Source organism: Oryzias melastigma, linkage group LG7 (assembly GCF_002922805.2).
Source record: "Oryzias melastigma strain HK-1 linkage group LG7, ASM292280v2, whole genome shotgun sequence".
Classification (NCBI taxonomy): domain Eukaryota; kingdom Metazoa; phylum Chordata; class Actinopteri; order Beloniformes; family Adrianichthyidae; genus Oryzias; species Oryzias melastigma.
Genome location: NC_050518.1, coordinates 16,306,952 through 16,329,956, shown reverse-complemented (window position 1 = coordinate 16,329,956; position 23,005 = coordinate 16,306,952). Strand labels below are relative to the sequence as shown.

At 37.3% G+C, this 23,005-nt stretch overlaps 1 protein-coding gene across 2 annotated transcripts in view; it reads left to right on the top strand.

Annotated features, from left to right (window-relative positions):
• Positions 1 to 15,188, top strand: part of LOC112158659 (chemokine-like protein TAFA-1) — a 44,299-nt gene extending 29,111 nt beyond the window's left edge. For both annotated transcript variants that reach the window (XM_024292116.2, XM_036212817.1), the window contains 4 exons: positions 4,106 to 4,246; positions 8,993 to 9,117; positions 14,186 to 14,260; positions 14,355 to 15,188. In XM_024292116.2, coding sequence (XP_024147884.1) covers positions 4,106 to 4,246; positions 8,993 to 9,117; positions 14,186 to 14,218 — 299 coding nt within the window. In that variant the 3' untranslated portion in view covers positions 14,219 to 14,260; positions 14,355 to 15,188. The remainder of the gene's footprint in view (positions 1 to 4,105; positions 4,247 to 8,992; positions 9,118 to 14,185; positions 14,261 to 14,354) is intronic.
• Positions 15,189 to 23,005: the final 7,817 nt, after the last annotated feature.

The window sequence follows — 23,005 nt, the reverse complement described above, 5'->3', positions numbered from 1 at the left end:
ATTTATACAAAAAGTTGGATTCTACACTATTATTGCTAGGTTTATATTCAATAGTAAAGGACAAAAAGCATTTCATGTTTTACTTTATTGCATTGTAAATTAAAATAAATCTGTTTAATCTTATTTAACCCTAGAGCACAATCGCCGAGGGATTTTCACCAAAGCTAAAGTATTTTCCTGATTTTCAATGTGTTGCATTTTTCTGAGTTTCACAGGAATGGGGGGACCAAAGGCCATGTATTATTATTTTTAGAGGATTTTTTTTTTTCAAAAATTCTTAATTTTTCAATCATGTTTTTAGGAGCTTCCTATATTTTTATTTTCCATTTTGTTACATAACCGCAATTAAAAATAAAAAAACTACTCTAAATTGTCATGTGTTGTCAATTTTTTTATGACAAATACTTTTTATTGCGTAACTTTTACAATAAAAGTGTTTTAGGGTTAACACAGGGGGTATTTTATTTTGAAAGGAACTAGTATGTCAAAAGTAAAAGATGTTAAAATTGTTAGATATACAAACATTTAGCGTAATAATCTAAATATTTTAGAAGCTACATTTTATACATAAATGGTTTCATGTCCATAAAAACAAATAAAGTTTTTTTTTCTTTTTTTTAATCAGTGAAGTGGGACTTTATTCTCTGTGAGTTTTGGTCCTAAAGAAAAGGGTCAAATGTTGGCAAGTAGACCCCCCACGGCTAAAGTATTTCTGAAAAAGCAGTTTATTTCACCTATACTGGATTCTTTTGCTTAAGTGATAAATCAAATATGACTGGTACTTGCTTGTCTAATGTTCCATGTCAGGACCACCTCTTAGAACCTTCCTCTACATTTTATCTCGTCTTTATTCTATTTATTTAGAAGATTTATGGTGTTAGGCAGATTCTACCTGACTCTTTTCATTTTTTTTAAATTGATCCCATCTGTGGATCTGTCTTTTTTAAATTTTAATTTACAATTTAAAAAATGTTTTCAACAGCTTATTTTGTTGTATTGAGGCTTCAAAAGCCAAAACATAGAATTAAAAATAAAAACAAACCTTCACGGACTTTACTTGTCTGAGTTTTATCATTAAATGGATCAAGGAAGTACAAAATGTGAACATGTCAGTCGAGTTTTGAGAAATTTTTGAAGAAAAATCCATTTAAAAAGTTTTCTTTTTCTCCAGTTACCACTAAAATATCAGTTTTCTTGTTCCTTTTTTCTGTCAGTAAAGTCTGGAACATTTTGTGAGAGATCAAATCTCACTTAAATTTTGCGTTACTGGACAGCTTTTGTTTTTTGGTCTGTGCTCACAGCTTTGTTCCTTCCTTGGTCTGTTCCAGATGAGCAGCTCGTTCTCCCAAAACCTCCTCCTCTTCCTCCGGCATTGGCAAACTTTACTCTATTCAGTTTGGATTTTTTTTTTTTAATGAATGTTCGGTATAATTCCTAGATTTACTTTAATAAAAACAAGTCATATTAAAGAGCGGATATATAAAAGTTTGTTATGAAGCAACAAAAATTTATGAGCTCCACCAAAAGCTGTAATAAATGGCTTCATATCATTAAATCAGCTGCAGCAATTTATTTACTTCTTCTTTTCTGACATCAGAAGGCTTTCTCATGTTTGTGGGAACCTAGTGTAAAGAACACCTGAATTTAATAAAATGATGCACAGATTGTGCATTTCTAAAACCTTGTTTAAAATATATATATATATATACTGTATCATAGAAGAATAAATCTGCTGCTTTCCTGTGCTCTCCGAACCCTCCTTGATCTGGTGTCGTGCTGACGCCTGTAATTGTCGGATGCTCTTTTGCTTCACGTATCTCATATGTGGAGAGCCTTAGAGCAGTGGGAGGGAGAGACCAGCCGTTGAGGTGGGTTATGTCTGATTGGGCCATCCTCTTATACTTGATAAAACAGCAAGTGCTTTGCTGATAATTGCTTGGTGGAATCAATTTTTATATTTTTTAACCTTAAAGCAGGCGCCTTTCCCTGCCAGTGCACATATTTTTATTTCACTCTGAAAACATCTATTCTTAATAATTGTTTACATTTTTACAATTTTTTTAAAGAATTGACATTAAAAAATATGTCATATACTTTTTAAGTTATATTTGTTATTTGTAAAAAACAAGTAAATAAAAAAACAGGATTATATAATTGACAGTTTTTCCACCACGATGGTGTTAAGGTGACTTTTCCAGAACTCTGAATCTGTCAAACAACATCAGGGAAAAATCCTGAAAATAGATGGCTGACATCCCAAAACAAGAGAAGTCAAGAGTGGATAAAGCTTTTCAGCAAGAGGTCATATTTCAGGGAGACTGAACTTTTCAAAACATAGAATTAGCAGTCATACTGCACCTCTTAGGACCTGGTGACCACATGTGTAGACATTACATTCTGGGTTAAATTACCGCAGCGGTCAAGTCTGCTTAACCGGGGCCTTGTGACTACATGTGTAGAGAGTTAGCTCAAATATTAGCGCAAGTGGTTAAATACCCACTTGAGTCACTTTTTGATCATTTAAAAGTGTCTTTAATATAAGTTGAGCAGCTTTTAGCCAAAATAAAAAAAAACCTGTGTTGTTTTCTAAGACATAATTCCTGCAGAGCAGCAGTAGTTCATCAGGAATTCGTCTTTTTACTGAATTCCTAATGTGGTTGGGACTGTTAGCATAGAGCAACCCCGTCCCCCTTACCCACACCATTCTATTGTCCGTTCCTGATCCACAACAATTTGAATATATTTCAACTTAAGTTTCTTCATAAACATCAGAAAAATGCCACAAGAACATGTTAAAAACACCAAAAACACAATTTTAATAATTTATTTCACTTTTTTATTTATTTCTCAGGAACGATGCACATTTAAAGCATTACATGCATTGAGCCAGAATTAGCCCAGCAGGGATTTTCATCTCTGGACAGATGATAAAATTGTTGACCTGAAAAGCTAAAAACAACAATTAAATACTAAATTTTAAGCAACAATAAAAAGGATATACAATAAAAAAAATAAGGCACATAATTTAAATACCTATTTATAAAAAATGCATAACATACATAACATTAAAATTAATATAAAAGACATAATTGCATTGATCAGACAAAGGGGGAGAGTCATATAAAAATTAAATTCACAGACCCTCGTGTCACTCTTTGGGCGGTACTTCTTATTTTGACAAACCATCAATGATTTTATAAAACAGATATAGTTCCGTGTTTCTTAACAATGCTCTTTCAACTTAGCAGTTTATGTTTTTGTAAATTCGCGCAATGGTGATATCGCAGTTTTTTTTTTCTTTTTTTTATCTGGTATTTTTCATTATTTGTTTATACAGTGACTGTATGGGTTTTTGTGCTGTTTTGTTAACCTGTGACCAGGTTGTAAGACAAAATGTCATGTGTGACAGAACCATAGCATGCATGAACATTTTAGCAGCCTGCACAAACGTGCTCAGAGTTGGTCTTTAAAGTCTCCGTCTGATGAGAATCATGTTTTTTGAGTTTTTAACTTGCATGTGTGGGATTTTTCTTATGAAAGACAGCAAATGTAATAAATCATATGGTTTTTGCATTTCTGAGTATTTCTCCGTTTAATTCGCTGTCAGTCAAACTTTTGCAAAGATGCTCTGTTTGAATTATGATGTCAGAAGGTCTGTGCACAAGAGCACATGCGCAAGCTCCCTGAGCTGCCCCGGCCAGCATGCTCAATCTCAATGACAATGAAAAGCCATACTTTTCAGTGGTAATAAAAAATAAACGTTCTAAGCAGCTAGACCCTTTTTTCTATTTGATAGCACAACACAGCTATCATCATCAGATCAGGGGGGATCAGGGGCGGGGCTATTCAGCTCAGCGGCCACCCAGAGAAGATTTTGTAAGCAGTGGCTTCAGATCAACATGAAATATAGCTTTTTAAGACACTAAGGTCGTGAGATTTTGGTTAAAAATATCATAACTAAACACCACTGGGAACGTTTTTTTTTTTTTTTTTTTATTGTCATGTGGGACTTTAAACCTAAGACCAAAGCTTGAACAACCGTAATTTTTTTATAATGCTAACCCAATGTATCCTAATGTTTGCTAACTATTTTTTTCCTCATCAGAGGGGGGCACATGCGAAGTAATCGCTGCACACAGATGCTGTAACAAGAACAGAATCGAGGAGAGGTCACAGACGGTGAAGTGCTCTTGTCTGCCGGGGAAAGTGGCCGGGACCACCAGAAACAGGCCTTCATGTGTCGATGGTGAGTATTTGATCACCACACAAAAAACGTCATCAGTCAAAGAAAAGTACTTTATTGCCTAAAAGACTTTTTTCCCCTTTTTTAGTTTACATGTGATACAACAAAAACCAAGAGATTTGGAGGTTGGAAGCCAGTCTTATCTCAAATAAGATTACCTCAGAAAATGCCCTATCCAAACTCTGTAGCTGACAGGCAACAGAGGATATCTGCATGGATAAACTTCCTTACCAAATGAGACAGTCAAACACACCTGCTGAATGCAATACACCTCAGGACAGAGCAAGGAAATGAAAAGACAACATTAATGTCATTGGAAGTTTTTTTTTTTTTCTCTTCTTGTGTTGGTTACACACCTGCACTGACAAATATCTGCATCAAAGCTGGTGTCTCTTGGATTTAATACTGGGGTGTGACACAGATAAAACACATATTAGCTCTTGAAACCTTTTCCCTTCAGCTTCTATCTTAAATCCTTTTGCAAATATGACTTCAATCTCTGTACAGACTTGTGCCATTTGAGGTCTCCGGATGTCAGCTCTGACAGATTCTTTTCCTCTGCCACACATTACAAACCATTTACTGTCTACTTACCCTGTATTTAAAGCAATTTTCTCTCCCGATGGCAGGAGTGTGGCATGAATTAAAGTCAAGTCTGAGTCACACCTACCAGTCTCCTCACTTAATAAAAAGCCTTAATTTCAGTCTCTACATTGATGTGTGCAAAAAAGAAGGTGCACAGATGCGTTTATTTTTATGGATAGCAATTTAGTTCCCTATTTTGTGAAAAGTGAATCAATTTTATGACTATTGAAGAGTCCCGTTTTTTAAGTTGTAGTTTTAACACAATAATCCTTGACTCCTGTCTCATTGAACTAGAAGTGCTGCTGATAAATTGCTCATGGCATTCATAAATTGTTGCAAAATGTCCCGATGAGATGTGGAGTCTCGCTTCACTTTTTATTCACAAATGGCCCGGCTTTTCCATGTGTGTCACACGTGTGTACCAGCATTACACTTCAACGTTATAGTTCAAAGTGCTCTTTAAGACAAATTGGCAAATATTACAACAAAAGCAGAGGAAATAAGTTCCCTTTTATGTTTGGACCTAAAAAGAACAAAGCAGCTTTACCCAATTTGACTCCAGATTTTCCATCCTGATTGCTTTCTGTGGATCTCTGAGCTCTGCTGAGTTTGTGAACCGCAAAAATATCTAGGAAGTGTGTGCGTTTCACACTGTTAAGTGGGGCTGCAAGGTGGAGTAGTGGTTAGCACCCTCACCTCACAGCAAGAAGCTCCCTGGTTCAAACTCCAGCTGGGTCCCCTCTGTGTGGAGCATGCTAGTGCAGGAGTATACAACCTGAGGCTCTGGAGCCACATGTAGCTCCCCTACCCCTCCATTGTGGCTCTCTGGCTGAAGAAAAATTATTCACTTATCATTGATTTGATTCAGATTAGTTATGTTTATACATTTATGCCTGAGGTGCTCCAAGAACAGGAAGATAAAGTTTTTTACACCCCTGCTGACATTACACCAACTCAAGTCTCTACATGGAAGCTACTATTTCAAATACAATCAAAACTTTAGTAACATGTTTGATCTTCTCTGATTATATTTGTAGCCTATGAGCTAAAAGCAGATATATTCTTATGCAGCAAAACAGTGTTTATTAGCTATACAGATGGGGTTGCTAAAAAAAAGTATATATTCTTTAAATACTATTTTTATTGAATCATAAGCCAAAAAAAGTTGTGTTCATGTCCCGGTTAACAGCTGTAGGGAAAAGAATGACAGGAGGAAATACCATTTTTGTCTTCATAGGAGGGTCATTCTCCCACTCCAGTCACATTTGGTCTGGAAAACTGTGGTATTTTTATTTTTTTTTTGTTTTGTTTTACTTGTCTGTAAAGGGCAAAAACATTTTCTGATTGTGGTTGAAATGAAATTACATAAGAATTGTATTATTTTGGTAATTATTTGGTCAAGCATCATTTCTATCACTGCAAGAGAGGTGTTTTTCCAAATAAAACTACTAACTTAACTCGAGTACATTAGCTTCAGTGTGATGATCCTTTGTAGGCTATATTGTATTTTATTTTAGAAGGAAGCTTCTGTCAAAAGTAGGAAAAAAGCATTTCAATTTTTACTGTTGATAAAATGCTTTTTCTGTATATTTCTGCTTTAATTCATGCCAAAAAAATATATATAAAATTAAAAAAGAGAGGAGAGTTCATCCAATAGTCGAACCTCAGATCCAGGAACAACAGTGCGGTTTTCGTCCTGGTCCAGCTCTACACCCTCTCTAAGGTGCTGGAGAGTTGGTGGGAGTTTCTTCATCCAGTCCATATGTGTTTTGTGGATTTGGTGAAGGTGTTCGAGTGTTTCCCCCTGTGGAGGATGCAGATTGTGGGGAGCCTTACTGAGGGGCTGTCCGTTCTCTGCTTGGATCAAATATCCAGCAGTAAGTCAGACCTGTTCCCGGTGCATGTTGGACTTTGGCAGGGCTGCCCTTTATCACCGGCTCTGTTCATAATCTTTATGAACAGAATTTCTTTGTGCAGCCAGAGGCTGGAGGGGATCTGGTTTGGGACCCACAGGATTTCTTTTCTGCTCTTTGCAGATTATGTTGTCCTGTTAACTTTATCAAGCTAGGACCTCCAGTATGCAATATGGTGGTTTGCGGCCAAATGTGAAGCAGCTGGGTCAGCACCCTAAGTCTGAGGCCATGTTTCTTGACCTAAGAAAGGTAGTTTCCCCTCGCTGGGGTGGGGGGGGGGTGCTCCTGCCTAGGGAAGGGCACCGAATAATTTTCACGGTTCAATCGAAACTGAAAAAAGCTGCGGCAAATGGTGCCGCTTTTTGGTGCTTAGTTTAATTGAAAGTCCACAGTACTTTGAAGTTCTAGCCAATCCTTCTGCCTTTCCTGTGATAGTGGGCGGGATAATATAAAACCACTGATGGGGCGATCACGCGCCGTACAGCGCTCGAATGTCTGGCTGCATGAAAAAACGACAACACCCAAAATGTCAATTTTTGACGTGGAGGTCTTAATCATGCTCATTATGTGAATTGGTAATTAAATTGTGTTGATTTGGAAAAGATAATTTTTTATTACTGAAGTACCGAAATTGGACTCGATTAGGAACCACAATCAAAGAACCGCTTGGGCACCAGGACCAAATAAAACCCAATCAGTGCCTGATTCCTGCCCCAGGTGGAAGAGTGTAAGGCCCAATCTGAATTCTTCCCTTCTCCCTTCCTCTTAACCCTCCATTTGTTGGGGCATTTGCAGTGGAAGCTCTCAATTTACTGGACGATCTTTGTTCCAATATTCACCTATGGTCATGAGCTCTGGGTCTTGACGGAAAAATCGAGGTCCTGAATACAAACGGCCGAAATAAGGTTTCTTTGCTGGGCGCTCCCTTAGAGATAGGTAGTAGCTAGTGCGTTTAAAGGTTTTCTACAGGCTATTTGTAACAGTAAATCATTGTTTGTGTTTGTTTGCCTTTGTGTGTCCGTGGAATGGACTGGCAACATGTCAAGGTGTGTCCCCTCTTCTAACAGTAGTTGGGTGGATTTCATCAACCCCATGACCCTGAACTGTATGTACCAAGCAGGTATAGAAAATTGATGGAAGTACTATTGAGTGTTTTAAAACTAGCAGTAGTTTAAAACTAGTAGCAGAACAGGAATAATGGTTACAATGAGCTGCAGACCGTTTCAGTACTTTAAAAGACGTAAGTGCATTCTCTGTGTTGAAGCATTGCCTAAATCCTGGTTGAAATAGGCTGTTTGTTTGTTTCAAAGTTGTTCAGCTGGATCAGAAATTGGTCTTTAATTGTTAAACATGAGACCATCCAGGCGGCTTTTCTTAGAGGGGGTTTTAAGAGATTTTGGAAGGCAAAATATAAAAAAACCCTGACTGGAGCAACTTATTAGCAATTTCCTAAACATAATTTTCAGACAGCTGAAGACATTTTTAAAGAAATTGGTTGGCAGTGGTTTTGAGTTTGTTTCCAAAACAATGTCCTCCGGTGTTTTAGCACTAATTCCAATAAATAACTTTGACTAGATTATTTCAGCCAGGCTGTTGCTGAGGTCATGGATAATCGTGTTGTCATTCTGAGGGTTTTGAATTATTATGTTATGGAACAAAACAAGAGCATTGAACTTATTTTGACATAAAAAATCAGGAGCTAATTAGTTTTAATGTTCTTAGTTCTTATGTTTTTACTTAGAACATTCGCAAAAAAGGATATTTGACTTTTATTCAAAACACAGTTTTTGATTTTGGCTAAAAACGGCATAATTGTAATTAAAAGACCACTTGGAAGGCTTTTATAATAGATCAAAAGATGATTGGAGTGAGACTTCGCCATGCTAAATGATGCTTAGAGAGACTTACTTGGTTGTGTTTGTTTTTTTTTTTTTTTTTTTTTTTATTTACTTGTTTTGAAGTGAAGTTCACCTTAGCTGGACTGCCCCACCTGGGACCTACAGTGCAAGTCTTAAAAACACTAGAACTGTGAAGAATCTGATAAAACCTGTCAAGGATCAAATTATTTTTTGAAAAGTTTTTATGTTTTCAACTTTACACCTGAAACAGGGCATGCGTTCTCCTTACAGCCGTAAGGGAGAGTTGGCTTGTCCCCGCCTTGTATTAGACAAGAAAAAAAATCATAAATGTTCCATACAAGAAAAAAAAAATGCATCTCTTTTGCTATTTCTGTTGCTTTTGTTGCCTACAGCATCGATAGTAATTGGGAGGTGGTGGTGTGAGATGGAGCCTTGCCTGGAAGGGGAGGAATGCAAGACGCTCCCTGACAACTCAGGCTGGATGTGCTACGCCGGCAACAAGGTTAAAACCACAAGGGTAAGGTTACCTCACCACTCAGAAGAATAATGCATTGCGTTCTTCACTGGGAGTTGAACGGCACTCGCCTGGATTCATTTGTTGTTAAACACTGTGAGGTTGAGTGGAGTTTTGGCAAAAGTTCAGGGAATGGCGCCAGGTGAGTCTTTGCTCTGTGCTGGCTTAGGATAACACGAGAAGAGGGACAATAAAATTCTAAATTTTAAGCCAGTGTGAAATATTGAATGTCAGCCTTTAATGACTTAAGAGGAAAGTATCATAACTCCCATTTTTATCAGTTTTATTGCCAAAAGTAAATACTTAAAAACACTATTTTGATATAAATATATACAGTGAGGCAAATAAGTATTTGAACATCTTGTCATTTTGCAAGTTCTCCCAATTAGAAATCATGGAAGAGGTGCATGTCCACTATGAAATCCCATGGTATTATTTTTTTTAAATAATTCATTTGTTTGCTCCTGCTGTAAATAAGTAGTTGAACACATGAACAAATCAGTTTTAATATTTGGGACAGTAGCCTTTGTTTGTGAATACAGAGGTTAAACGTTTCCTGTAGTTTTTCTCAAGGTGTGCACACACTGCGAGAGGAGTTTTGGCCCACTCCTCCACACAGATCTTCTCTAGATCAGTTATGTTTCTGGCTGTTGCTGAGAAGCACAGTGTTTGAGCTTCCTCCAAAGATTTTCTATCGGGTTTAGGTCTGGAGACTGGCTAGGCCACTCCAGAACCTTGATATGCTTCGTCTGGATCCTCTCTTTGGCTACCCTGGCTCTGTGCTTCAGGTCATTGTCATGTTGGAAGCCACAAACCATTTTTCAATGCTCTAACTGAGAGAAGGAGATGGTTCCCAAAAATCTTGTAATACATGGCCCCAGTTATCCTCTCCTTAATACAGTGCAGTCGTCCTGCCTCATGTGCAAAAAAATACCCCCATAGCATGATGCTACCACCGCTATGCTTCACAAAGGGAACTGTGTTATTGGGATGGTACTCATCAAGACCAAAAAGTTCTATTTTGGTCTCATATGACTACATGATTTTCTCCCATGACTCCTCTGGATCATCCAAATGGTCACTGATTGGTTTAAGCAGGGGAACCTTCCATGCCATTCATGATTTCAAACCATGGCATCTTAGTGGATGACCAACAATAACCTTGTTTCCCAGCTCTTTTCAGGTCATTGACCAGCTGATTCCTCACCTTTCTTAGGATCATTAAGACCCCACTAGATGAGATCTTGCATGGAGACCCGGTCTGAGGGAGATTGACAGTCATGTTTAGCTTCTTCTATTTTCTAATAATTGCTCCAACAGTGGATCTATTTTCACCAAGTACTTGGTAATTACCCCAGAGTCCTTCCCAGTCTTGTGGAGATCTTCAATTTAGTCTCTGGTGTCTTTTGACAGCTCTTTGGTCTTGGCCATGTTAGAAGTAAGAGTCTTACTGATTGCATGGAGTGGACAGGTGTCTTTATGCAGATAACGACTTTAAACAGGTGCTACTTATTTAGGATAATAAATTGACTCTTTATAGGTGGACTAACAGGTCTTTGACAGTCAGAATTCAACCTGATAGACAGGTATCAAATACTCATTGGCAACATTAGCAGACAAATAAATAATATTAAAAAATCATGTCATGTGATTTACACGTTTGTTTTTCTTTTTTGTGTACGTTTCTCACAGTGGACATGCACCAAAGATGAAAATTTCAGACCCTTCCATGGTTTCTAAGTCAGAGAAATTGCAAAATCACTGGGTGTTCAAATGCTTATTTGCCTCACTGTAAAGGTTTTTTTTTTTTTAACATGTCATTAATCTTTTTGAAACTTTCTTAAAGATCCACTCCAGAAAAAATGATTTTTTTGTGTTTTTAACATGTTCTTAATGAACTTTATTGAAAAATGGACATGCATATTAAATGAAAATTAAAGCAAGAGTAAATATGCCAGATTATAGCCGCAGGCTAATTTTCATTTAGAGGCCTTTGGCTGGAGTCCCTACTTGTAGCATTTTCCTCATGATGGAGGACATAAATAAATAAAATTAAAAAAACATTAAAATTGCTTTTCTCTTTATTTAAATTGTGGTGAAAAAATGATGTAGCTCCATTATGATGCAGACAAATTGATCCATGTACGTCTTTGTTTTCCTCTTCCAAGTTGGTATCTGACTCAAAACTGTACAGCTCCAAAATGGCTCACCCTTTTCGTTCGATTGGGGTCACGAGGAGCTCTAAGCTAGCAGGAAAGAGAGTAAACAAAAGGATGATGGGAAATGAGGGCAGGAGATGTGAATTTGTCATGAAAATACGTCTTAGAAAAAAATGACAGTTTTTTTTTTTTTTTTTTTTNNNNTTTGGCATAAAATTAAAATCTAAATAAAAGACCGCTGGACATGTTTTTACAACCAATCATGATTGGAGCAGGACTTTAAAAATGTGCACTGTTTTTTTTATTCTGAAAAGCTTTGAACTCAATATTTTTAGAGAAAGTAGATGAAAATTTTTAAAAAATAAGTTAAGTAAAGCTTTCTTTTTTATGTTTCCTTATTCCTAAAATTGACCGTATACAGTTTCAGGAGAGTAGAAACACAGCACACATTACAACTAATTACTAGTAGCCAATGTTAACTCAAAATGCAAAACCATTATTTGCAACAACATCGTTGTCTTAGGTGGTAACTATCAATTTCTAATAAAATAATAACAAAATTTAGCAGACTTGAGAGCCAAAGGGAAATGCTTCAGAAAAATAAAACAAAATCCACTTTGGAGCATTCAATTTAGTGTTGTCACAAAAATGAAAAACTTGTGTAATATTCTTGGAGAAGCTGTTGTTGCTGCCCACAAATCTGAGGAAGGGCTGTTACACCATTTCCAAAACAATTTGGGGTCATTATCAAGATGTGAGAAAGATTATTCACAAGAGGAAAATGTTTCCTACAGCAAACCTGGCGAACCTCCCAGGAGGAGACACCTCAGCAAGTTCGCCCAAAGGTCAGACCATGAAGTGCACAGAGATATTGCAAAACAGCCCAGAACCTTTTTCTGTAGAACTCTTTCCCTCCTGGTGGTAACAGGTTCAGAAGCATATTTTTCACACAAAGTCAAAATTCCAAAGAGGCTTTGTGAAATCTGCTGAATAAAATCATATCCTCTGCCCATGATAATTCATTTCAGGTATTTTATTCGCCAAAAATGTAAAATAAAGAAGGTTGTTCTATTTAATATCCTCTTATCCCTCTTGATAACCAAAGAAGAGTTTAGTTCTGACAGATGTTGGCACTGATATTGTGAGGACCTTTGCTAGATTTAAGTTTTGTTTTTGTATAGGTTAGTTTCATGTTAGCACATTTGGAACTTAATAGAACTAAACCCCTCAGAAGAAATGTTATTCCTAAAATTTTCAGGTTTTTCTATACACTTTAAATTTTCTAACTTTCTAAAAAAAAAACTTTTAACATTAACCATTAATTTGCAGAATCAATTTGTCTTGATGTTGCCAATAGCATGTCAATGACGTTTATCAAATAATTTAACATCATCCACAGTTGTTTCTGAATCAGTTATTTATTATGGAAGTAACGATTCACACTTAATTAGGGGTTCAAAGTCGTGAAGGTAATGCAGCAATGTGCATTTTAGCTACACATATTATGTGTGGCCAACACAAATTTCTGTCAGTTTTGGTCCTTGGTCACACATAAATAACATCAGCCATTTATTCATAAGTGACAACTATTTGGATAAAGAAATACTCAGAAATGCAGTTTTAATCTTAATTTTATTTATATTTGTCCTCCATTGTGAGAAAAAATACCACAAGAACATGTTAAAAACACCAAAAACACAATTTTTATGGGATTGAGTCTTTACTAACTTTAGGGTGCTGCTGGTTTCACCAGTACACTGTACAAATTAAAAATGAGACACATTCACTCTACATCCACAGAAAGATTGTATGGCTTACAACTCGTCCTCCACATGTTCAGTACAAGCACTAATAGACCTGAGAATAACATGACTTGCCAGCAGATCTTTCCTTGTGCTGTGAGAATGAGGAAACCCGTCATCTTGATTTTCTATCTTCTTAATACACCCACCACAAGTTGGTACACTCACTTTGTGGTCTTCCTTTAAGTTTCCTCTGCTCTGATCGGAAAATTGCACGTTTGGTTCCCAACCACGTGTCAAAGTATCCTTGGGCAAGACGCTGAACCCCACACTGCTCCTGGTGGTGATAGGTTGGAACCAGTGTTTGGCATCAGTGTGTGAATGTGTGAAAAGGAGTGACTGTAAAGTGCTTTGGGGCTTCTAAAAAGGTATAAGCATACACCATTAATCACTCCCCATTACATAGAACTTGGTTCTTAGTTTGGAGATGGGGAGAAGGATTACTCATTCTGATCAGCCAAACAGAAAACTGATTATCGAGGCAAATGTCAACCACATATAAGCAGGAACCAATCAACCAGGTGGGAGACTTTTGCTATAAAAAGTTACACCGTCACTTTCACAGTAATTTGTACCCGATATAATATACCTAATAAAAGGAATTTATCATAAAAAGTAGATCAAAATATGACAACACATTATAAATTTGAGTCGTTTTATTCTTTTTTCAACTGTTGTTTATGTAACAAAATGGAAAATAAAAACATTGAAAGATCCTAAAACATTTTTGAAAATTACTGAAACATTTGGAATTTTAAAAGATAAAAATCCTAAAATAATAATAATAATAATGAAACTGGAGACTTGGCCTTTGGTCCAACCATTCCTGGGATAAGAGAGACTTTACCCAGGGACCCATGACACTCCAAAAAATCATGTAAATATTTTTTCTCAGGTGAAAATAACCCAGCAACAGTGCCCTAGGATTAAGCAGCCTTAATCAAGAGTCAGGAACAATAGCAAAAGTGAATACAAATTCCTGTTCCGTTCACAAGATTTCACCATTTCTCATTGTTTGCTTCAACAAATCAGAAGTGGAAAATCCAACAGTTTCAGTACCGGTTTGTTTTGATGATACTAACTCTGTTTTTCTCTCCTTTTCCTTGGCAGAACACTCAGCCATACACAACGACAACATATTAACAACTTTGCAAGGGATTGCAAGGGAATACCTCTGGTTCCGAGGTTAGTCTATCCATCCCATATACCCCTTGAAACATCAGTATCATAATTTAAAAAAAGCTCTCCGGTGTGTTAACTGCTTTCTTTATTCTTTCAGAACTGTCAGTGGATCAATTATTACAAGAGACAATGAGCCTATTGTTGCTTCAAGAAATGTCAACAACTAGAAGATAGAAGTTTGAAAAAAAGATGTAAAATACATTAAGCACATCTTTCTCAAGGCTCCCAAAAATATCTGCTCTCCAAGCAGCCTCCGGGGAACTTCATCATAACCTTGTAATGAATCTATTTCCATCATTTTTTTCCAACTTAGAGATGGAGTACGACTGTCTGTGCATTTGGATTAATATTTGGAGAGTAACTGAAAACCCTCTTCAGACACCAATGAGACAAATGTCTATTGCAAGGCACCAAACAGGAGAGGAGTTTATCAAAGAACGTGGAATGAGCAAGCGCAGAAGCTGACAGCCCTCAGGATCTTTTTTTTTATTATTATTTCTTTGTCTTTTTAATATTGCAGGAAGAAAAATGTTGTACATAAACTGTTTGTCTTTTCCGGTGTAAATGAAATACATTTGTGACGGTGGTAAATCTAACATACTGTTACACACAGAACCTTCCACTGCTAAAAGGTTGAGGAGATAGAATCTCGGTGACACGATACAGGTACGTCATGAGGCTTATGTTTTAGCATTGGTTTTCTATGGTACGTGTAAGACTGTGACCTCCTCTTGAGTGGCTGTACCAACCTTTTTGTTAACATTTCAGCTACCCTAGAACAGATTAGACCATCAAAACGCCCAATCAGTGGGTTATGTTCAATACTTAAAATGCCTTATTTGTGTGGAATCATTCAAATGATGATCTTGTAGATATGAAGCAATTCATTACTGTGTGCAAAATGAATTAAAGTAAGTCACTGTTCCTGTTACGTCTGTGAGGACATCTTTGTCATTCTGGAAGGCTGAGCACATGAGACAAATATTTAAGATTCACTGCACCTTGCACTTCCTGAGGATATGATTAAGCCCCTGCTGTTGGAATGGGAGGATAAAAAAATCTTAAGTGTCTCTAGAAATCATAAATGGATTCCTCCATCTCTTTTCTGATACTTATCTGTGACCATGGTTGCGTGGGCAGCAGTTTAAACGGAGACTTTCAGCCAGATTGTTTAAAGACGTTGGCATAACCTTTTCCAATAAAGGCTGTGGAGTCGGGTTTAACAGCACAACCAGCCTGAGCCACTGTTTCAGGCTACCCCAGGAGGGACCAACAATATTTTGTCTACAGGAGCTCCAAAGGAAATCCTCAAGACTCCGTAAGGAAGACTTGATCTCATCCAATACGTTGGGCCTTCTCCCAGGAATTTTAAAACTATCGTAGCAACTTGGCCAATAGATGTACCAGTTTGTCAGATTGGGTATCAAATTTCATTTTAAGCATCATTCTATGGACTATTCTGGACCATATCGATAAGTAGTTTGCAAAGGAACTCAATCCAGAAAGAATAGTGTGTTTACGCCTCACTGTCTATTTAGGTTGCACAGTAAAATCAAAATCTTTAGAATGTGCCTTTGTACCTTACCCCTATAGAAACATACAGGTACCTTCAATTCAAATCAGTACAGGCTGTTGAATTTCTTAGTAGAACATATTCAGAGTTTAAGCATGTTCTAGAGGGACCACAAAGTAGCTCCGCACAAGTGGCAACTCAAGAGATTTTAAAGCCAGACCATGTATAATAAATCTATAATGCAGTACTACAGCCCACAGACAATGTAAAGTTCCCAAATCAAACCACACACAACAAAAGTAATATTTAAATGATTTAGTATTCAGTATCAGGGGTAGTCTCTGTGCTTCTCTCTCAGCTGGAACAGATACATTTGCTTTTCCAAGTAAGGAATAACAGTGAAATGATTTTTAAAAGTTAGAAATATATTGCCAAAAAAATGTAATCACTTGAAACAATTTATACAAAGTATGTTCAAGTATATGAATGAATGAATGAATGAATGAATGAATGAATATTTTTTATTAAAGTGTCATGCACTCAGGTGCCCAGCCCACATGGGCTTATATGACACTAATGAACAAAAATCAGGTAAGATGGCCATAACAAATAGTCATCAGTGAATACCATCAACATAAATACACACATTATCACAAATCAATCATAAATCAATTACAAATCAATTACAATCTTTCTGAGTACAGTGTGTCTTGTCTTAAATTCCACGCTTTCTCAATAAAGTTAACCACACAAAAGATTTCATTTTTAAATAACCACTGCAAAATTTCTCCTTCACGCGACCAAAACAGATCTGGGTTTTTCTGCTGTATCACATTATACAAATCGATTCTCACATCATTATACAATGGACAGTAAAACATAAAATGAAATTCATCTTCCACTAAACACAAATCACAGACTGTACACAACCTGTCCTCCTCTGGGACTCCTTTAAAGCGTCCCACTTCCACCTCTAGGGGCAGCACTCCTGCTCTGAACTGAGCACACAGGGACCTCTGTCTTCTTTTTAAATTATATTTAACATATGGCTCAGTAGAGAAACTTTCCTTAAACTGTAAATAACTTCTTAGCTTTGGCTTTTGTAAGACATTAAGTTTCCATTGCTCTTTAAAATTTTGAAACAAAATATTTTTAATATACATAATCTTGCACTGTAGATTGTTGAAAAACAAATATCCTAAATTTGCAACTGAAAATAATTCAAGAACCTCTTTAGACCAGGGACATCTGTGTGCTCTATCCCAGTTAAAAACTTTTCGTGTAAGTCTTTCCTCTGGTAGACTTACAAGGCGGTTCCACAGTCTGAGGACTTCTGCTCTTTGCCGAATCACACATGGTTCCCACCCCATGTCACCCTCTATGGCAGCTCTGGTGGTAAATGTATGAACTCCCAGGAAGTATCTCAATGCTCGGGCGTGAACTTTATTACATTCTGGAGCATCTTCAAACCCCCAAACTCCAGCAGCATAAAACAGAACAGATCCAACCATGGAATCATACAACTTAGTAAAAATGTCAAAACTCAACTCAGGACAAACCTTCATCTTATTAACTACAGCTCCTATATATATCTTAAGTTTATTAAGTTTAAGTTTAAATCGACTGGAAATAATTACAATGAGGATTCAAAGTTAAACTCCCATTAGTATTCACACACTTAGGTGTGTGAAATTTGTGCTCCGCATTTGGCCCATCCCCTGGGGGAAGGGTGAGCTGCAGACTCAGCTGCACTCGGGAACCATTTGGTAGTTTAACTCCCCAGTCCTGCCTCTTATTGCTGAGTGTCAAGCAGGGAGGCAGTAGGTCCTCTATCACAAGGCCACTTAATGTTGTTTATTCAATAACATAAAGTTGCTGATTAATGTGAACTAAAGAGGACATTTAATAATTTTCCTGGAGCAAAGCTGAATAAGGCAGGAACCTGCTAAGAAACTTTAGTACAGAAAATATTTCTTTTTTTTCCATTTCTTTTCTTGTTTGTCTACATGACATTTTGCATTTGTCCAGTCCAACACAGTGAACTCTAGACTGACCCAAACGGCCTTTTCCTCAGAGAGTTGACGTCATTTTGCAGATGTGAAAATTCCTCTGAGCTCCAGAGACAACCCAACATGTGAACCTGGGTTCACCTGAAGTTCACTTTCGAGGGAACCCTCGTGTATCCCAGTGACAGAGTGAATACAGACAAACTCCTGCCCAAAAAGCTCAGGCAACCCGTGAGGACAAGTGACACAAGGAGCCAGCACTAAAGCAGCTCACGGTCCAACTGCAGAGAAGTGTGAATCCCAAAATAGATGGAAAATGTCTTGCCTGTAAGTGAGGTGCAGTGGGGAGATGATGGCACTCATTAATATATGATAGTCAGAGGACTAGATTAGCTATTTCCTGCCTTGTGTTTTTCTTTTTGTTCATGCATTACTGCAAAGGAGCAGTCGATGTAGCTGCATGATGTTCCCAGTTGGTTTGTCCTGCTCTCAAGAGTACAATGTGAAAGCAAAGCAGAACAAAAAAAGGCAGAACATGTTCTCAGCATTTTTTTTTTACTTTGTCCACCAAAAAAAGCCATTTTTATCCTAGGTGGCTTTGCAGTTTGAACTTTTTAAATATATTTGTGACAAATGTAACTTTTTAAATATTGTATTAATGCTTCCCTAAAGCACCTTTTACCCCCAAAAAACACATTTTAACAAAACACATTAAAACAAACAACAAATAATCTGTGAGATTTGGAATGAGCCACTCTTAATTCCAGTTTATTCCTTACAGCGTAACTTCAGAAATAACACTTAAATCTGTAAGAACACTTCTCATCCAATTCTGATGAGACAGTACACTCCACAAAATGCCAAACTATTTCTTTAATTGCATTTATTTAGCTGAAAGCATTTCATTAATACCTTTGCTCTTAAACCCTGACACCCATTCATTAATTAGAGTCGCTCCTGCAATACACAAGACCTTGAGAACAATTGTACACATGAGTGAGTGGGTGTCATGGCTTTCTCCTGTTGGTGCAGAGCACAGAGGGTTATTGGCCGTTGCTTTCACAGCCTTTCAAGATTAGTCCCAGAAGCAATCCGACTTTCTTGTGTGCTGTGCGAAGTGTCATCCAGCTATGAAAGAAATGAACTTTTTTTTGCAGGGCTTAACATTTTTTTATTTTTTTTTTCAAAGCATACCCCTCTGTCTACTTATTTAAATGCACCAGCTTTGTAGTTTTTGAGAAAGAAATAATAGCTTGACATATAATATTTGCTTTTAAACCTAAAAATAATTTCATCCCAGCCAGCATAACCATAATCCGCCTCAATAATTTTTAGGTCAGAGATGAAGAGCTGGTCTGTGAGCTACTTTTAGATGTACCCTTTTTTTTATTATTCTTATTATTCCTGTTGCATCCTAAGATAAAACGTGGAACATCTTGCTGACTTTTGTGAAAAAAACAATATTTTGTCTACCACGGACTGTATCTAAAAATGTAATCCTTAAATCCAACACACTGATGTTCTGTCGAAAAGAATATTTGCCCAGATTCTTACAAAAAAAAAAGGATTATGTGTTCAATTTACAGTGGTGACCACTGCTGTCCAAAGAAATATTGGATTTATATGTTTGTTTTGCCTAAGGCCAACATGATATATTTACAGTGCAAAGGTAATATCCCCGAAAATACAACTTGCTGCAAGGGAAAATAAAATAAATAAAGATTTAACTTTTCCAAGAAAAGTTTGTGAAAAATGTGACAAAAAGTGACCAAAGCAAAACCACAAAACAATTGTGGAACACAAACCCACCTTCTTAACATCGAGATGCCTATACATCTATAATGGCTGCATTATTTGTAAGGAAAACACAAAAGTCATAAAGTTCAAGCGTTTAATGAATTGCGACAGGCACATTCAGTTTTAATGAGCACAAGGTTTTACTGTACGTCTAGTAAAGTGGGTGTATTAGCAATCAGTACACATCTGAATGACATGTATTAAATATTCATTTCCCGATAGAGTGGCACATTGTTTGTTGCATCTATGCAGAAAATTGTGCATAATAAACAAATTACAGCACACTATCCATTATCAAGTCTGCGAATATTATATCATCAGCTGCCAGTCAATGGACGCTTCTTCAGATTTAGCTTTTTTTGTATTTATACTTCAGGCTACACAGTCCAAAAATAATTTTCATTCCCAATTTCTAAATGCTCATGATGGAAGCCAGCAAATCCTTTCGTCTGTCAGTCTTCCCAGTTGCACCTGTAGGCTCTGATGTCTCACATCAGCCTACAGAGCAGTGAGAGGTTAAACACAAGTGATGCTGATGTGTCCTGACTTCTTTTTTTCATGACGCACCATCCAGGGATTGGAAGCTCCCATGGGTTTGTTCTGAAGACGTTTCGTTCGGCTCACCAAGGCAGAGTCTAGTCATGCTCAACTCTCTCTCTGCTTGGAAGTCACTTTTTCTCTTTTCATGAATACCGAGGTGCAGCGGGATGAGATGATACGCTGTTAAACGTGAAACAGAACCCATCAAGACAAAATCCCCTCAAGCCAGAAAAAAATACTTAACTGAGTAAAGATCAATACGGGTGATGTCTTTTCAGTAATACCTGTAAAATCCGCTGCGTGACCGCCATGAATTGAGAGAATATACTGTACATCTGCAGTGCCTGGGTTTATTTTGCACAAAAAAAAAGTATAAAAGCCTGTCAACTTCTCTTCACAGTTGTTTTCTGTGGCACGGAGCAGTGACCAAAATTACATAGTCTAATTGCATCCTGTAACCGAGAAATGTCTCCACTTCCCCTGCAGGACTCCTGGATTTCAAAGTCAAGGTAATGCGGACCAAACTGGATTCTAATTAAAGTTGACATCAGGTGCCTCATGCTCTTTTCCCTCTTCTCCTCAGGCTTTCATCTAAATGATTCATGCAGAGAATACCAGGCCTTTCATGCCGTTAGGTCCTCACAAAGGAATAACAAATTGATCATACAAAGCAAACATAGGCATATTTGCACTGGCACCAGCACTTCAAGGTATGTCAACCTGCTGCAGAGCCGCTCACCTGAAGCTCTGTGATTTGCAAAAAAAAAAAATGTTTGTGAAAACGTTCACGACGGCAAAATCAAATCAGTCGGCTAAAAATGGTTTTCTAATGAAATCACGCTGTAATGAAGAGCAAAATATGTCAAAGTGTTTAGTTCGCCGGTGAAGTAATTTGAATAAGTTGCAACCCGCTGTGAACTGCATGTCACATTTGAAGATGAATTTGACAACGATGTCCATGTGCTGCAGGTTCAAACGCCGGCGCTGCACAAGAGGCGCCAGCTTCGGCAATCAGTGTCACTCTAAGTGAGAGTATCAGCTAAATGCCCACGGAAATATAAAATTGAATCCTTCCGCGAAATAGAGGATACAGGTTGGCTAAATAATTGCTGAATAGAGTGATGAACACTTTGAGGCTTCTTTCCTTCTCATAAGTGGGGAGAGGATTTATCTCTGTCTGAGGAAGCCTGCTTTGAATTAAAGATGAGCTCCCTTTGCCTATTGTCAGCCCTTTGTGAACAACACAGCAGACGGAACACAAAAACTACAGGTACGCTAAAGTAGGTTTGGTAAAGTGGCTTTAAAGCGGAACAACCCAAACACTGAAGTGCTTGCAGGAGGAGAGTGTAAATTGTGTGCTCTTCATATTTGCATTTGCTGAGGGCTGCTACCTGTGTCTTGAGAATTTAAAAAATGCTGTATTTTTAAGGTTGGAATAACATTTTTTTTAACATGACACCAGCATGTCATTTTTGTTTGTTTCTATGAGTCATTCCAGACAATGATAAAGTGTGATTGTCAACAGTTGAGGCGAAGGACATCAAATGAGCAGCTTCATGTGCAATCCCTCTTGCTGTTGGTCCATTTTCTGCCGCCGCCGCCGCCGCTCACACTAACGTTTGAGCTTAATGAAGGCTGACACAAAATTATAATTACCCATAGAAGACAATTCAAAAATAGTTAGAGAAATTAGCCTGCAGTAAACTGAAAATAAGCGTCCGTGGCCACGTCATCTTTTCATATTCGAGTCCTACTTATGCCTTTTCATCACTGTCCTCGTTTGCTCCGGGGTTTTACAGATCTTACAAAAGTATTATGTTAGAATACAATGACAGCTGATAATTAAAAATAATTGCCTTCCTGATGAAACTGTGGGAAAAGATAAGCTTATCTGGTTAAACGTACAAAATGTTTCGTCCTAATTAAAAGCCATTTTGAATAAGATTAATGTGACTTTTTGAAAAGTAGAAAATGTCAGATTAGATGACTAAATACTAAGAATGAAATGCATTACAGTCCAAGATACAGAATAAAGGATGTCAGGATGGAACTTTATGCTACATCTTAAAAGATCATTTTTTAATCTATTTTTAAAGTGCTTTCAGTGGTGTTTAAATCATGATTATGCTATTTTGTTTATAGTCATTTTCTAGGACACACTTTCTGCAGAGCAGCTTTAGTTCATTAAAAATTTGCCTCTGAGTTGTGGCACTGAGTAATCCCACCCCTACTTCCCGACATCCATCTGTTTACACCCGCTCCTGCTAGCTTACAGCCCCTCACAACTCCAAGCCGCACAGTTTTTTTTTTTTTGTTTGTTTTTTTAGCCACAAGCTAGCTCAGACGAGGAAAACAAAGAGGTGCATGGATCTATTTGTCTACACGATACATCAGAATAGAGCGGGGCAGAAAGATTGTGGTTAGAAGTTGTCTGCTCCTGATTTACAATGAGGAAATATTCAGAAATGCAGTTTTAAGCTTAACTTTCTTTATTTGTGTTCTCCGACATGACAAAAGTGGTACAAGAACATGCTAAGAACATGGTTTTCATTGGAGTGGGTCTTTAACACTTTAACACAAAATCGTTACCATACTGTAGCTTTTCAACATGATCAAAGTAATTTGTGGCTCGGGACACTTTTCTTCTTCAGAATCTGCTGGAATTACATGGATTGTTTTAATAATTATAAAATGAGAGTAAATCAAAGAACATAAACACTGGAGCTCTGGTGTTTAAGGGTTAATCCATTCCCACTGTCATCAGGTAGTAATGAGGCTCCTAAATACTTATACAAAGAGCCGAACCAAAAACACTTGACATCCACTCATCCATGTGATTTAAATGTTTTTGTTTTATTTATTTATTGTCTATTTCAGACATTTTATTGTTGG